This window comes from Stylophora pistillata, chromosome 3, assembly GCF_964205215.1.
Source record: "Stylophora pistillata chromosome 3, jaStyPist1.2, whole genome shotgun sequence".
NCBI lineage: Eukaryota > Metazoa > Cnidaria > Anthozoa > Scleractinia > Pocilloporidae > Stylophora > Stylophora pistillata.
In genome coordinates, this window is record NC_142521.1 from 43,238,512 (window position 1) to 43,255,964 (window position 17,453).

The following is a 17,453-nucleotide window of genomic DNA, read 5'->3' on the forward strand; positions in this document are numbered from 1 at the left end:
CGACCTTTCCAATTTTCTTCAGAGTATACATTTTTTTATCTTTAAAGACTTTCCGTCTGGTTAACTTTCCCCTCTACTTGAAGATCACTCTTTATTTGATTCTTCCTTTTGTTTTGAATTTTCATTGTTTGTTTGCTTTTCATCTGAAGACGTTACGGTCAGTAATCTATAGAGAAAATGAAAATGTGACTATTAAATTACAAAAAATTAGATAAACAAAAAAATGAACAGTCAAATAAGCTTGCAAATAGACATAAATTCGGCTATAAAGTCATAACTTGCAATGTTCATGTGGTAATATATATCTTTATTTCAATACTGCGGCATACAGATATTGCCCGGGAGAAACCTGCACACAAAAACTACATTTTTATTGTGTTGCCGTCCGAATATGGCGGTCTGGACTAACATATACTACGGAGGTTATTCGGAGTTACAGAATCGGACAAGGTGAATGCTACTTTTTAACAAGTAATGCTGTTAGCTTGCGTCCTCTGTTGATGAAAAAATTTATATATTACTCTAGAAATACACTACAACTTGAACTAATTGAGCCTTCAAATATACAAAGGAGGATTTGGTGTATTATACGACTGTACATACTTAAAAAAAAGTGTCTAATATGCATCAAACACATTTTCACCTAACAGGCTCTCAAAGTGTGGCTCATAAAAAACAGAGGAAATATTACGTTCACGACATAACCGTCACAAAAATGTGTCAGCTCAACACTATAGCATCGGTTTGCAACCAGACTGAGTACAGGAAGCAATTTCACAACCATGCCTGTTTTTGCAACCTCTGTTGATCATTTTAAAGATCTTTTCATTCACACAACTGCGCGTAAAAACGTTCTCGACGTCAACTGTACCATTCACACGCAGCACCACGCACCGGGTAGCCATTGGACATTCGGTCATCATCATTTCATTGTCGCATCGCTGGGAATTCTTGCCTAGCGGACAGGTGGGGCACCTAAAGGAAGAATCTTCGGGGATTTCATTCTCTGTAGAAATTTCTGTCACTTTAGCTGTGCAGCCTGGCTGGTTACACACAGTCACGTGATAATTTCGCTTTCGATTACATTCCCATTCCATGGAGCTCCCACGCCTGCAGTTTTTTGTCAGCACACCAAGCATCTTTTTATTGATACACTTCCTCGTGAAGACTTTTTCATCCCACAAAGCCAGGCAGAAATCAGCTTTAGGGCAAGTTGTGTTGGTGAGAGTAGCAGCACAGGACTCCTCTGAAGTGCTTTGACATGTTGGACACCAGAAAGGTTTTGTCACCTTTTCTTCCTCTTCATGATAACGATCTTTGGTCACTTTAGAAAAATCTGCTTTGCAGCCTGATTGATTACAAAATGAAACGTGGAACCGCCTCTTTTTGCGGCATACCCATTCTTCGGATCTTCCAGCTCTCGTGCAGTCCTTGGTCAACAGTTTACGCATCTTCCTGTTGACGCACTTCCGAACGAAAACGTTCTCATCCTGCAGTGTCATACAAAGGTCTGCCTTGGGGCAGGTAGTTTGTGCCAAAGTGGAGTCACATGACTCTCGGGAGGAGCTCTGACAGGTTGGGCACAAAAATGGGTCACTTTCGGGTTTGTTTACTTCCCCTGGTTCTTTAGCTCTGCAGCCTGATTGTTCGCACCAGGACAAGTGGTATGGTTTATTTCGTCGCCCGCATTTTCGCGCTGTGGGGCTAACATTGACACAATTTTCCGTCAGCAGATCGAGCATCTTTCTGTTGACACATTTCCGAGCAAACATGTTTTCGTCCCAGACAGTTAAGCAAAAGGTTGCCTTGGGACAAGTTGTGTTTGTCAAGCTGCCATCACAGGATTCCTTTGTGGGTCCCTGACATGTAGGGCACCAGAAATCGCTTGTTGTAGCTTTACCTTTGAGAGGAAAAAGGCAAAATAAGTCAGGAATTTTAGCAATGGCTGGCAACTACAAGAGCTTTTCTTTTCTTTTCTTATAATTCTTCACCGAATTGTTACTCTGTCAGTCATAACATTGTGTCTACATTGAAGGTAGGCTATGCATGGAGTAGAATTTCAAAGGATTTTAGTCAAGATGGTCCATACATTGCCTTCTTGTCAAATAGCGATCATAGGTTCCTAAATAATTTAGATATATCAACAAAGTTGAAATGGTAAATTGGCCACCGTAATGATTACAAAAGCTGACGTTTCGAGCGTTAGCCCTTCGTCGGAGCGAATAGAGGAATTGTGGGTTGTGTGTGCTTTTAAAGGCAGAAAATGGAGCTACGTTATTGGTGGGAGCATGGCAACGAGAAAAACATGAATAAATTAGTGGAATGAAAAGCGTTCGTTGATCCCTGTGGGATTTAGACTGCCGGTTTGAAAGATGAGCTTTTGTTCAAGATTTTTACGGCTTTCCGTGCCACTTAAGTGCAAGGAAAGACCGCAGATTGCCATATGTTGCTTAGAATGATTAGGTAAATTAAAATGTCTAGCGACTGGTTTCGATGTGTCCTTGTCATTCCTTTCCAAGTCTCGAAGGTGTTCTCGGAATCGGTCACCTAGTCTTCTGCCTGTTTCGCCGATGTATATCTTTTTGCAATAAGTGCAAGTTATGCAATAGATTACATTGGCGGAGGTGCACGTGAAGTGATCGGTGATCTTAATGGATCGTTTAGGTCGCGATATTTTATCAGTGTTGTGAATGAAAGGACACAACCCACAATTCCTCTATTCGCTCCGACGAAGGGCTATCGCTCGAAACGTCAGCGTTTGTAATCATTACGGTGGCCAATTTACCATTTCAACTTTGTTGATATATCCAAATTATTTCGTTACTCCCACCGACGCAGCCCAAACAGTTTCTTTCGAAACTATCAGCCTTTATACATAGGTTCCTAAAGTATGCTATCTTCTTTCGTGTAAGTGAAAACCCAAATATTCAAATAATGTGACAGGCTTACGTACCTCTCTTTTGCTCCTTCGTGTGGTTGGGGTTCTTTGTTAGCTGCCTACGACCGGCTACGGACACCATTACCATCCAACATAAGAGAAAGACTGCTGTCCAATAAATAGACGCCATTTCTGCAATGTGAAGGGAAGTCGAATCATTTAACTGAGATTGCAAATTCTTATTCTCACGAAGAAAATATTCCCGACAAACATACGCAGCTTGTTTCACGTCGTGGAACCCTCTCTTCCACCAATTACAAAGCTCAAAAACCTGGAAACTATAGCTATAACTACCCCCTGATCAAATAGTGCGTTCTACTATTTGTAAGCTCCTCGCAGGCAAAAACTATTTTCCGAATCACCTCCTCCAAAATCGAGAATCAGGGCCATTTGACGCACCTAGCTTTATGAAGCTCGTTATGTTTCATACGAGATTGATCACTATCATTATTTTATCGGTTTAGATTTCTAACTGCGGGCTGACAAATGATAAATACATGTATTATTTTCAATTAATCCAGTTTTGTTCTTTGTGAAATATGGTTTCCCTTCATTGGGGTTACTGTGTTTTAACATTTTGCAAGTAAGTACTTGTAAGTACTTAAAAGTATTCCAATTGTACTTTAAAACATTTCAAAATATCCTTTTCCTTGCAAGATGTCATCAACATAGATATATATACAATACGCGCCTTTTAATTTTCTCCTTATGTGTTTAGTCTTGTTTTAAGATTTGTTAAATTTTGAGTAAGACACTAAAACTACGGTATTTTTCTCAGATATATGACTTGCGGGAGGTATTTTAACCGGAATGAAGAATACAGATCGCTCTCTGGAGGGCCTATGTACCGGAAGGAAAAAGAACTTATGTCGGCAAGCGCTTAAATGCTTACCAACTGGGATCGCTCTCGCATGTACTGTTTAATCCTTCAACAAGGATAGAACGCTTAAAAAAAATCATAGAATATGACCTTACAGGAACTTCAGACTGATTTAGCACAGTTTGCTTTAGGCGCGAGGCCAGTGATTGGGAAGATTTTTGAACCTCTCATAGAGAAGAAAGGAAACGATATGTTTAAGCTTGTAATGTATCCGGGCAATTTTCCAGTTTTATGACAAAGCTAAAACGTTGTTTTGCCCAAATGCTTTGGTCGTTGTTACTTCAATCATTTTACCATCGTCATGTGGGAAACAACCTCATGATACTTTTGCGTCGAGTTTCAATGTTATTTACCTGAGTGATCATGCATCTTTCAGGAATTTATCTTTAAGGTAACATGCCATTTAACCTAACCTTGTAGAATCTTGAAAGCCCGATCAGAAATAAAGTCGTTTCATATGCAATATTCAGTTAATTTTGATATGAATCAAATGTAACAACAGGTGTTACATTAAAATTGACAAGAACGCTAAATAAACCTTGGCTCCAACATAGCTCTGAGGAGTCACATTTACAAAGATCATTAAGAGAGTTTTAGGATTTTTTAATCGTAAAACTATTGAGTTATTTAAAGTCGGCGAGTTTTAAATTTTGTGGATGCTACAGGTTGAATTGATCTCCGTAATCACGATGTGTTGAAAATGCATTTAACTTATCACTTCGCTTATCTTTGAAAAATGCTCGTAATTTTCGGTTGCAAATTGCTTTAAAATGAACTGATTTTTCGATTAAATTGTTGCTGGCTGGCCAAGTGATATTAGTGAGATATCGACTTTAAAATCTCACGACATCAAGGTCATCGAGTGCGGAATTAAGCTGAGACTCTCCTTTCAGCGTCCGACCTGTTTTAAACTGATTGACTGCTTTTTTTTTTTAGTATGATAGACCTAATCCCTTACATTTGTTAACATCTTTTTGAGTAATTAGAAACACTCGCTGATAAAGGAGAAACAGCGTGTATGCGGAGGCAGATTATGATTATTATCACGCGCACTTGATGCAACTTCTGTAGATCTACCCCGGCGCGCTCCCTGACTTTCCGTTAATATGACCGCAAAACGTGCGCCACGCGCGTTTCCTCTTGTTCGCATGAGTTTTATGTAGGGCTACAAAAGGCAACAGCAAAGATGATGACAGTAAAGCAAAAGAAACTACAGCTTACCTTTACTATTGATCAGTGGTTTAGGAATCAAAATTCTGCCTTAACTGCTTCTCTCCTTTGTGGTACTGGCGACTAATGACCTTTTTCATGGGGTTGACTGTTTTTAACCAAACAGTGGGTTGGGTAGAAGTCTTAACATTCTAGTGAAAAAATAAACACAATGGAAAATTGCACGAAAGTCTAAGTTAACCAGTAGTTCAAGTTTTTGTGTCATTTAACCACTGAGTGGCTGGCTGGAGGTTAATCTTTTGAAAGATTCCAAGGGAAGTTTCTTCTAATGTTACAAGATATAGTTACACGATTCGAATCTTAAAATAACCTTGTAATTGCAAATGACGCAAATGAAATAAAATGTTCAAATCGCCCTAACAATTTTGGAATATGAAAATATGCGAGTAATTACATCAAGGGCACTTTTCCCTTGATTAAAATTGTAGTAGTTCTGGGTTAAGATCTAGAAGTTTAGTGTTTTGGTATTGAGGGGAAATGACTGCAACTTGATATGTTGTAACGAAGCTAGTTTAGGAATTCTTGTTACGTAACAAATTACATGTCAGGTTTTTATGCAGTGATACGAGAGAAAGACGTGCAAAGATCCTTCATTGAATGTAGTTACCTGAGGAAATGTCCTCTTAGCTTGATTTTACTGTTAATCATATCATGGCTGAGGTATTTTGAAAAATTCCTAAACAGAAGAGAAAAAAAGTATAAACACCCATGGGATGAGGAGCAGTCAAGAAAGCAGAGCATCTCGACTTAAATATAATGCAATGAGAGTTAGGCCAAAAGAACTGCTAAAATGCTCAGAATTTGACTTGAATGAGCCCTAGCTACACCATGCGATCCTATTTGATACGACACTGGCAGTATATAGCACTGTTTCTACGAAAATCCAACTCGACCTTCGTATACCTTTCGCAAGAATGTGGACTAAGGGTAAACATGTAGTGCCCGCACTCCCCCCCGCCCCCGCTGTTGAAAGATGATTTCAAAACATATTAGCCAGCAATGTACACGAGTTGTTTGCGCTGAATAACATATTAAATGAAACATGCACGTGTTCAACACACTGCATACGTCTATGTTCAGATGGAAAATACCGCACTGATTGTGAACTTTACCCTTAGCTTTCATGTAAACACCGCCAGACCAAAAAAGGCCAAAACCTTCGCTATCATATTTTCAATACTTCAGGGGAAATTACGGAAAATTCAATTGTAAACTGAAGGTTTATTTGTTCTTATAACCTCTCATTTTCTTAAAAAAGAAACACAATGCCTTATCCACTGGCTACTTACATTGATTCACCATAAATTTTTTCCAGAATAAACAAACGAGACGACCGTCATCTTTGTCTCAGTCACATGGATTTTATTTCTTTTTGGTTTACCTATATTGCTCTTAAAGATTTAAATGTAGCTTTCCAGATATCAGATGACAAAAGCCGCCAAAACGTCTACCAAAAGCCGCCAAAAGTCTGCGTCAGGCCAGTAGCCCACACAGCCTAAGCGACGAAATATTTCTACTCTCCCTTCCTCATCCATCACATGGTTTCTCCCCGTTTCAAATTCGCCTCCAGTCATTTACACACGTGTAGGATGTCTAGGGCGCCGTGACCATTAGGCCGCCACGCTTTTCCAGCCGGAATCATTGCAGAAGATTAAACAAATGCAATATTTCCAATTAGTTTACAGTTCAATTGTAAAAAGCTCCGAACTATTACAAATTAATACTCTACCTTAAATAATTATTAACCACACATTGGGAGCTATCAAAGCAGCTACCATTAAGACCAGCCGTCTACAGTTAAAATTGAGAGATCGTCAGTTACCCGACACTTTTTCGCGTCTATTATAAATACCTTGAATATATACCTTTGAATATAAACCTTGTTTAGAAGAATCCATCAGTACAAGATATATATTTAAAGGTATATATTCATGGTATCTATAATAGACGCGAAAAAGTGTCGAGTTACTGACGATCTCTCAATTTTAACTGTAGACGGCTGGTCTTAATGGTAGCTGCTTTGATAGCTCCCAATGTGTGGTTAATAATCATTTAAGGTAGAGTATGTATATCTTATTAGACGTTTTGTTGCGTAGTATCGCTGAGTATTCTTACGAGTTGTGTCGTATTTTGACGAGCCCGTAGGGCGAGTGAAAATAGAAATAACGAGTAGAAATACTCAGCGATACTACACAACAAAACGTCTAATAAGTTATTTATTATCCAACACGCCATACTGTTGTTTCAGCGGGCCGATTTCGCTGATATTTATTTACGGGGAGTGCGTGACAGAAGTTTACGAAGCGGAACGGAATTGACGCGTTGTTGTGTTGCTCTTTCTATTTTCTTCATAAAATGAAGAAATTTTCTGGTCGTCAAGCTTTTTTTCTTCGTTCGATTCATCAAATGAACTTAGATCTATATTTGCCAGCCATTCTGACTCTTCGTCGTCGGAAATGTGATTCAAATTGTCCGCCACTTTTTTTCGTAACTACAACCAATTCTTCGCTTGTGCGATCCGAGAAAACCTGTTTAACCGGTACTACAATAGACGAGTACAAATACCGCGTGATATTTGTACACGTCTATAGCGTTATTCGTACTCGTCTAGGTGTAGTTGGATAATAATAATTTGTAATAGTTGGGTGATTTTTAAACTAATTGGAAATATTGCATTTGTTTAATATGTTCTTATTTCTTTATTTATATACTTTTATTTTTTTAAAATTTGTTATTTTTCGGTCATTCCGGGAATTCTGGGAATTCCGGGTATTCCGAGTATTCCGGCTCCGGCTCCGAATTCCGGCATTCCATATTTTCCGAACTACCCACCATATTCCAGCTAATGTTCTTGAAAGTATTCACGAATCAAGATATCTCGTATTACTACCGGGTCCTGCCAATCAGAGCATACATTGCCACGTTTGTTATCTGTTGGAGCCTGCTGATAGCCTTTGCAAAACCTTTTTTCAGGATCCGTCAAACGACAAAAGTGAAATTTGAAATACTCATTATAAAGGTAATAATCATCGGCGACTTAAATGATTCTACGCGGCATTGCTTATCTAAGCTATATGTTACTTTTCTTTAATTACTGATGATTTTCACTGAAATCTGGTGTCGTATTTTGAATATGCTATTTACCAAGAGTGGATTCCCAAAACCGACCTGGATTTGCGTCATTTGTTCCTCGTCTTAATATGATAATTACTGCTCCGAAGATAGTTGTAGAAAAAGACCCCACGTTTTATCGGCTTAATAACCCACGGCCACACGGGATGCGAGTTGAGGGCGAGTGATTTACAGACTTTTCAAGATACGACGGCGGTCAACCGATAGGAAATGCAGTTTTCTGCTTTTATAAAATAAACTGAAAACAGAACAGACTTTGAAATAAAAGCTAGCACGAATTGTTCTAAACAAATAGTTTGGCGCCAATTGAATCGCACTGTTTGTTTAGCGTTGGTTTCAGTTGGATCGGCAATCGGACACTACCTCAGAGAGCAGCACGACCTGGAGCCAGAAGACATCACACAGAGTTTTCGAATCTTAAGGAAGTGTCAGAACAGATTTGACTGTCTTGTTTTTGAAATGTTTTTCATCAAAGAGCTGAAACCAACGCTAAACAAACAGTGCGATTCAATTGGCGCCAAACTATTTGTTTAGAACCATTCGTGCTGCGATTATTTTATTATTTTATTCCTTTATTCTTTTATTCTCCTCTATTGTATATTGTTTACACTTTTTCACATATTTTAGCGTTCGCCACATTTTATCGTCTTCAACTTGCTTTAACATATTTATGCTGATTTGGAAAACTTACTCACTTGAAAATGACCTCACAGAGGTCGAAACGTCGTGACTTCTTAGCGCTAGCCTTTTTTTCAAAGTCGATTTCTAAGAAACTACTTATTACAAACAGAACAGAGTATGTTTTAGTGCGTTTATTGACGCAATAACTGATAGGTTTCAAACCAATCAAGACCCTCATAATAACACAGTTATTTCATAACAATGAATAAACACATCCAGAAATTAAAATCGGTTTTTTTTTTACCACATCCCCTTTTACTAACCACCACAAATACAAGGATAAGTGTATAGATAAATAGAATAAACTGAAAATTAAAATCATCTGGTATGAATGGAAAATCTCACGGCACAAAACATCTTGGAAATTGTGCTGGGTACATATCATGAATATGATATTCATCTTGTATTTTTCTCCGGCAAATTTTTTAGTTTTTCGAAAAATTTTCAAGCTCTCAGCTCGTGTAATCTTTCGTTCATACCCTTGAGAGATTGACGCGAAGGTTAAATGCACCTGGCCTTTAATATCAACGGTTTCCCGGTTAAGCTTTCGTTCTATGTCGTTACTCAACAAAAAAAAATCCCTTTGGCGAATTAAGGATCAACCGATGAATGATACAATCGAATGTACTTGACTCATTACGATTTCAAATGAATACCATTTACGCCCAAACTGCAACGACATGGACATCTTGGAGCGAAAGAACTTCATTTATGCATTATCAACCATGTGAAGGTGTAGTCTGATCGTCCGGGTGAGTGTAGTCCTGAGAAGGACTGTTGTCGGTGGTAGTGACTGACGTTTCGACAACCTGTGTCGAAACGTCAGTCACTACCACCGACAACAGTCCTTCTCAGGACTACACTCACCCGGACGATCAGACTACACCTTCACATGTTACCCCGGGTTCAAGCCATTTACTGCATTATCAACCATATCAAGGAATATTTAGTTTAATTTGAATTCACCCTAAAATCCTTTTGATTCGAACATTATGTAACGGTACTGATCGATCAGTGAAACTCATTTATTTTAAACGTGTTAGGTTCCTACGCTCATACGTGCTGCTTGTGAAGCGACCTCTGCTGTGTTCAGAAAGATTAGATTTTCATCTTAAGTTCGTAAATTAAGAGAAAAATTATAACAACGATAATAATACTGATACTTGTTACGTGGTTCTTATTGAAGGACCTCTCACGTCGATCTCAAAATTTGAATATTTCGATACAGAAAGCAATCGATGGAGAGGAATTTGTCTGGGACTTAGCGATGCCTTCAAGTTAGATTCTTTGCGTCTTATCATGTAACTTTGTAGTGTTCTTTATTTTGGTTAATGAATAACCACGTCTAAAATTTAAATAAAATCAAAATGAAAAACCCTCGAGTATGATGGAAAACCTCACGGCACAATAGCTGGCGAATTGTGAGTAATATTAGCCTCTGCAGTTTGTACGATTTATGAAAACGTCATCGAATCGTTTCTATTCTGGTCTTTTAGACAATGTCGAATGCATTCAAAGAATTATTTGTATGCGCAAATGATTTTCACCATGGATAAAACTCAGTTGAAGGTAGAGTTTAGAACGTTGCATAGTGCTCAGTGAGAAACCCTCAGCAAGGAACACAGTTGGGTAAATGATAGGGAATCCAATGACAATATCATCCTGCTGAGGAGCTTGAAAATATTAGCAGGGCATTTGAAAAAAAATATACTTTACCCACAGAAGGGGCTTTAAAAATAATCATCTCTTGGGGTGGTAACAGCGAATCCATGTGAAGAAAACAAATTTGCTTCTCAATTGAAAAACATACAATCTTTAGGATGGCAGGCTAGTTATCGGACAAAGAACCACGGAGGGATGTAGTCAGATTCCTTCAGCACATTATTCATGCAACAAAATCTCTCTATTTGCTTTGATTGCCCTCAAAAACTTCCGCCGTTTAAAATATGGGAACATTTCTAAATTCCATGCAATGCGACCGAGAATTCCGAAGTTTTCTTCTAAAAAAGATGTTAGAAGAATTCTTTTGGAAGTTGTTGTTTATAGAATTTCGTGTGCAAGGTTGAATGACAGTCCGTAAGCCGTAAATGTATTTACTTCAAGACAAATTATTTGCTGTAGGTGAAGAGACCGACTGAAACTCGTGTTCTTCATTTTTGGATGAAATTCTTGCTATTTTTGATATATTTCTTAATAAATGCAATTTTGCATCATGAATAAATAATGATGATTACAAATATTATTTGTACAAGTAGACAAGAATGATTTTTGGGCAATATTACAAACTGCGAACACAACTGCTTTTCATTTGAGCGGTTGAAATGGCAACGCGACAAAAAGAAAATTAATTTGCAAGTTTATTTTTAGATTATATAGCAACTGTTTTCCAAACGACAAGGAAAAGCCTGTTGGAAAATTTAGAACGAAAGATCCCCCTTAAATGGCGCGAAGATAGACTAATTACAGGAATACATAATAACCTTAAAAGATTATACAACAACGAGGTGCCCTTCAGTGTTTTAGTGATTGCGATGCTGACACCAATTTTGTTTTGGCTTTTTCTTTTGGAAGTAACATAAGTGTACAGGTAATCTCATGCTTAAAACATATTTTTAAGAGTCAATGTTTACTTACGGTATTTGATAAGATAAAAATGATACATAGTGAGACGTTCTAGAAATAAATAATGGATCTTTCGACTATTCTAGATCTGTTATGTTTTTGTCAAAGTTTTAAATCTGTTCAGCCATCCATCTATCAGACGAATTGTTCCACACTGATTACCGGCGTCGAATGCTTCTCGCGAGACCCACGCTATTTGTTTTGGACTTAGTGCGTAATGATCACTCCGGTCCACAGTTTTTTCGGTAATAAAACCATGGAAATTGATATGTACTTGAAGAATGCTAATCGAAGTGATCAGCTTATGGGGCGCTGAAGCCATAGATATCACTCATTAAATATTGAATTAAAGACAGAAAGTAATGAGAGCTCCAACTGTTATCCATTAACGTTAACTATTTACATTGGCCTCGTGACCGGCACCAGCCAAATTGAGAGCGAGGAGCACGTTCATGTAAATAATCATCGCATTCAAATGTTCTTGAAGCAACAATACATCTTTATCTGAATCCAGCCTCGCTTGAAGACGACGCCGATATGAATTTGTCCTTGACTGTGAAACTTACGCTACAAGTCTTAGTGACCTTGTTTGGGGTTTTTGGAAACCTTATGGTGGTCTTCGTGTTTGGAAAACTCGTAAAAAAGAAAACGTCCGCTGACTTTTATATTCAAAACTTAGCAATTGCAGACCTTGGGACATTACTTTTTGTCTTTCCTCTCATCGTCGTAAGGATGGAGCTTCCCATGAACTGGCCTTTCGGAAGATTCTCTTGCCTTTACTTATACTCTCTCACTGAAGCATTCTACGGCGCTTCCATTTGGTGCATCACAATCATAGCAGTTGAGAGGTATCGCAAGATAGTCCTCCTGCGAAAGCCCAAAGAAAACATGGGAAAGACGCCATTGAAAAAAGCCAAAATCATCGTTTTTTTCATATGGATAATATCATTTTTAATGTTTTCTCTACCGCTGAATTTTGTACTCAAGTACCGTGAATTTCCAACTGGTGAAAAATGGTGTGGTCCAGTATGGCATTCGTGGTTATTACTGCGAGTGTACGTGGTGATATTGACCTTGTCATCGTATGTTCTTCCCCTTGTTATAATATCTTGGACATACTTGGCTATATCACGCAAGTTGAAAAACAGCAGCTCCTTCCTCAAGGATTTGAAAAGAAATCAAGAGATCTCAAGACGAACCAAGCTTAAGACTCTTCGACTCCGTCAAAACAAACGAGCAAAGAGAATTCTCACACCAATCGTTGTGGTATTCGGGGTCACAATGCTTCCTTTGACAATTCTTAGACTAATTTTTGTATCTTGGCCTGCGCTTGCCCGTCAAGACTATTATGAAAATTTAATGTTCGCAGTCACCTTGTTTGTAATTTTGAACTCGTCCGCTAATCCTGTTATTTATTCCATCGTAAGCAGCCAGTTTCGTCACTGCATGAAGAATGTATTCCAACGGGTACTCAGAAAGACTCGATCGGGTTATTTCTCAAGTATTTTTCAGGGGTCGTCAACATTAAGCCGAAGATCTCGTGATCATCAGAACAAACAAGTATCAGCTTTCATTTTTTCAAGGCAATCGAGCCTCGCCGTGAACGAAACCAATCTTTGAACGTGAGGAAAATATATGTATATAAATATATATAAAAAAAATGAATTAGAATGGCAACATTAGCCACGTATGAATACACTTACTGTGCAGGTATATATTAATTGACCTGAATAAATAAAGCTGTCATTTCAGGAAATGGGGTTGCGCGTATGCTGCTCTTTGAAGAAGCCCGAGGTATCACAGTATCGAATCAACTTCCCGCCTCTATTATCGCAATCCTCCAATAGGTTTGCCGACGAGGGAGACACCGGTGCAACACATTATTCGTTCTCTTTTCTCTTCTGACATTGCGGCTATGAAATTCTTTAGCGCCGTTATAAAATCAAATAGGGTTAAACCACGGGATGCAGCGAAAGGCTTTTGCAGTAGATTTGTTCATGTTTTACGTGATGTAAATGCAATGGGAGTATAGAAATGAAAAATTAGATCGATTTTCTTCTTTAAAATAACGAACTTAATGGGTGTACTCAATTCCAAAATAAGGCGTGACCCTAAAAAGGATTTCGGAAAGCTTCAAGAACTTTTGATGAACAGACACAATAATGATAGCAACAAAGATAATGATAATGATGATTAAAAAGATAATTACAAAACAAATGGCTGTTATCAGTGTTTTTTGAAAGCTTGTCTCTTCAGGTGCGCCGTGCACTGCTCATCGGCACTCAGACTACGGCTTGCCCGTACCGTTCTATATAGTTTTACTAAGAGATAACATACGGCTTCATTAAGCCTGGATAAATTTCTAATCGACAGGTCTTTCAGCAGAAGACCAAGCCTGATTCAGACCACCCTAACCTGATTTCTTTCATAGAATTAGCTTTCATCAATTGCAAAGGGAAGTTTTCCTTCCTTCATACCTCGAGATTCTAAAAGAGCGTTTTAAACAGTGTCCCGAAAAGTTGTGAGTTGCGAGCTAGTGATTGTTTAGTAAGCTCATATATTTTACGCTCTTCTACAACGACTTGAGGTTATCTTACTGGTCTCCATCATATTCTCTTATTTTGCGAAATAAAGGCTCCGACCAGCTATAGGATTCGAAAACACATAGTTTTCAAGGCTCTCCTTCCTATCGTTCACGCTAAAGCGCACGCAAACGCCACTGAAAACGGAGACTTTCGTAGACATTTTCAGAAGGGGGCGATTTGAAAACGCAGCGTTTTTGAGCGGCTCCGTTTCTCGTGTAGATGAATGAAAATGTAGGTTTCCCAAAACGGTGACGAAAACTGCTCTGTAGTATAGACGATGGACGGAAATATATCAAAATGTAAAAGTTTTCCACCAAAAGCACAGTTGTGTGTACAGTTGAGAGCAGAACAAAAACGCTAACGTGGGTGTGACTGTTTTGCTCTTTTTTGTCTGAATCAAAGTGAAGGCTTTTAAACGCACATTAGTGTGCACAGTCAGGGCTTAAAATGACTTCACGTGGCTGCTAAAAGTTTTGCATAAGAGACACTTGTTTTGGATGCGTGTCGCAGATAGTTTTGTTTGAATATTGATAAGTCTCTGACTGATCTGTCATTGATGCTTATAACCGCTGAATCGCAGTTCGAAACTCAAACTGCGATTTTGGGACGCCAAAACCTTTCAACTGTCTGCTACTTTGTTGCGCTAACGGCGTTTCGTTAGTTTTATAACACCGCCGAAAGGCGATGTTGATCTAAATAAACAAGATGGCATTATTGATAGGATCCCTATGCATACAACCCGACGATTATGATAAAAATAAATTCTGTCATTTTTTCTCTGCAAAAACTTGTATCCTTAAAGTCAGGTAAAGTTGCTCAAAATTTCAAATTTTCCAGTTATCTCGACAAAGAGTATTTTCATTGTGAAAGATGGTACTTGGAAAAGGCTCGTCCGCTATAGCTATAGGTTATGTTGTCTTTTTCAGTTGTAACTGTAAAATGTATAATATCTCCTCTTTCTACTGCAATGGTCGTTTAAATTTCGAATATAACTTGATGCAAAGAAAACCACAAAATATTAGTATTTTTTCAAGGAGCGCGTATTCGCAAAAATATCTTCTTCGAATCCGGTTTTGTTCATATTTGTGTTCTTACACTTGATTTAACTGAATCACATATTTTCCTGAAGTACTCTTCACTAGAAGATAGGACAACAAAGGTTTCTTAGCTAGCTTGGTAAGTCCCCGACATGCTCCGCCGTCCCTGCAAAGCAGCATTCCTCTGGCGAGTGCCGCTCGCTCCCTTTATTAAGAGGATCATCGATAGACTGCGTTTACATGGCTTTTGTTTCCAGAATTCGACAACCCAATATTTTTTCATTGGATTGACTATGCACACCTTAAGTATAAACGTATCGAAACTTTAAAGTTTGAGATATATCAAGTTTTAGAGCCAAAATGCCTCGAATCGCAATCAATAGTAAGGTGCAATCTAGGCGAGCCTTCCTTTTTCAAAATATTTTACGTTTAAAGGAAATTTCAAATTAAAGACAAAAACTAATCTAAAGCTATAATTGCCCTGGGTTTTGTCACCAAACCAGACGTTCAGATTTCAATCACTGTCTACAACTTGGAAGAATTATACATTCCCAAATAAATGTACATGCAAATACAAAAATCTGAGATAAGAAATTTTGCGCAAATAACAAAAAAAATTCGCAGAGTTTTGGAATTTCTTGTAGCCGCCTTCTGATTTAGGTGAAACCTTTTCTAAAAGTTTAGGTCATCGATCCTGTCCCTTTGTAGTTTTTTCGTTGGTAATGCCACGGTGCGGGCGAGACTCACACACAAACCATGAAATCTTGAGCTCGTAAGATGTGGATTTGCGCACTCGCTGGCGAGCGTAAGGGCCCAAGTGCACCAGGCAAATTTTTGTATATTTTGCAAAACGATCAGTTATCTGTTCAGTGGGACAAGTGCACTTGGTGTTTTTTAACCTACATTTGTCGAGCTTTACCAGTCTTCAATGGCGCTGTCGTTCTGCCTTGGACTAAGGACAAATGTTTTTCAGGTGCCTCAAATGTGGCAGATTTTTCAATTTACAAGCCATGATTTAAAGGAATGCGCCAATCAAGAAAATTTTGAGTCTTTCTGGCAGAAGGCTGCCAAAACATTTCACTTGTACGCGGTAATCAAACGGTGAAGATGAAAGATTTGTACTTCGGGATGCTGCCTGATGATCACAAGTACTCAGAATACAATTATAATGGCTCCCAAGTTATAAAGTTTAAGCTGAATTCCCAGTTCCAAGTATCGCTCAATTTGTAAGCTATTTGTATATCCATGTGATTGACATTTCGTGGTTGACAAATATTTTGGTTTGTGCCTGTTTAGGATTGTTCCCTCAAAATATTCTGCAATGAAAGAGAGAGAATACACTTCCATTGGGTAACAGAGACCCTCTGATGCTGACTGTACACCAAAGATGACATACTAAGGATTGCCAAGAGGACTTACATTTGTAGTTTTTGACGATTTATCTAGGTTTGGATGTGAAAATATCAATCTTGTGTTTTATATTTCTCTTCGATTTTTTACCTTTATCATTGTATAAGATGAGTTATATGGACTTGAGTGTTTTATCGAGAACCTAGACACTCGTAGAAGTGTCTCAAGGTACTTTCAGTGGATACCGATTTCCCGCTTAGTAACATCATTCCGAAGAAACAAACAAAGTACCAACTCAGAAACAAAATTGCTTATCGCCCGGATATGAAGACTGACATATTTAAGAATATTTTAGTAAATAGGCCTATTTTTAGATATAATCTTTGATCTTTCTATTATATAGTATATCTTATGTATTTTTCGACTCCTAACTGCTGATGTAACTTAAGATATGTCCTTACTCGCGTGAGTTAAGGAATGGCTCAAAAACGAAATCGTGACCCCCAGCGACGCCTCATAGTTAAGTATTTGTAATTGCTAACTTTATTAATAAAGAGCTCTTAAGTTTCAGCGTCGCACGTTTAAAAAATCATGGCATAGCTTTTCGAAGGTATACTAAATCAAGGAATGTTTCGATATGAAGAAAGTTTCCCGACGTAAACAGATTATTTGTTGTTAGTATATTGGAGGATAAAATTTTGTAGGGATCTTCACCAGACAGATGTACGTAACAAAGAATTCCTGCCTTTGTACATACATGCATGTAAAATCGTGATATAATTCGGAAACTGCACTAGCTTATTAACACTACTTTTAAACAACTGTAAAAATAACTATTTCCCTCCCGGCCCAAAAGGCTTAGCTGAACAGTTTGGGCGATCAATCGACTGAGTAGTATTCGCATGGGAGTAATATGCTGCACAAGTTTATGCTGTGTTATTAACTAACATAATTTTACGAATTCCAATACATACTACGCATGTTTATATATAGTCCTC

At 38.2% G+C, this 17,453-nt stretch overlaps 2 protein-coding genes across 2 annotated transcripts; one reads left to right on the top strand and one right to left on the bottom strand.

Annotated features, from left to right (window-relative positions):
* Positions 1-290: 290 nt before the first annotated feature.
* On the bottom strand, positions 291-5,673 carry LOC111339328 (uncharacterized). Its single transcript, XM_022945968.2, has 4 exons — positions 5,656-5,673; positions 5,040-5,179; positions 2,954-3,070; positions 291-1,900 (listed from the first exon to the last, which is right to left on the bottom strand). The coding sequence occupies exons 3-4, from the start codon at positions 3,066-3,068 to the stop codon at positions 732-734; spliced, it is 1,284 nt and encodes a 427-aa protein (XP_022801703.2). The 5' UTR covers positions 3,069-3,070; positions 5,040-5,179; positions 5,656-5,673; the 3' UTR covers positions 291-731.
* A 6,186-nt stretch (positions 5,674-11,859) lies between these two features.
* Positions 11,860-13,243, top strand: LOC111339333 (neuromedin-U receptor 2). Its single transcript, XM_022945976.2, has one exon. It carries the CDS (start codon positions 12,021-12,023, stop codon positions 13,101-13,103), a length of 1,083 nt encoding a protein of 360 aa, XP_022801711.1. The 5' UTR covers positions 11,860-12,020; the 3' UTR covers positions 13,104-13,243.
* Positions 13,244-17,453: the final 4,210 nt, after the last annotated feature.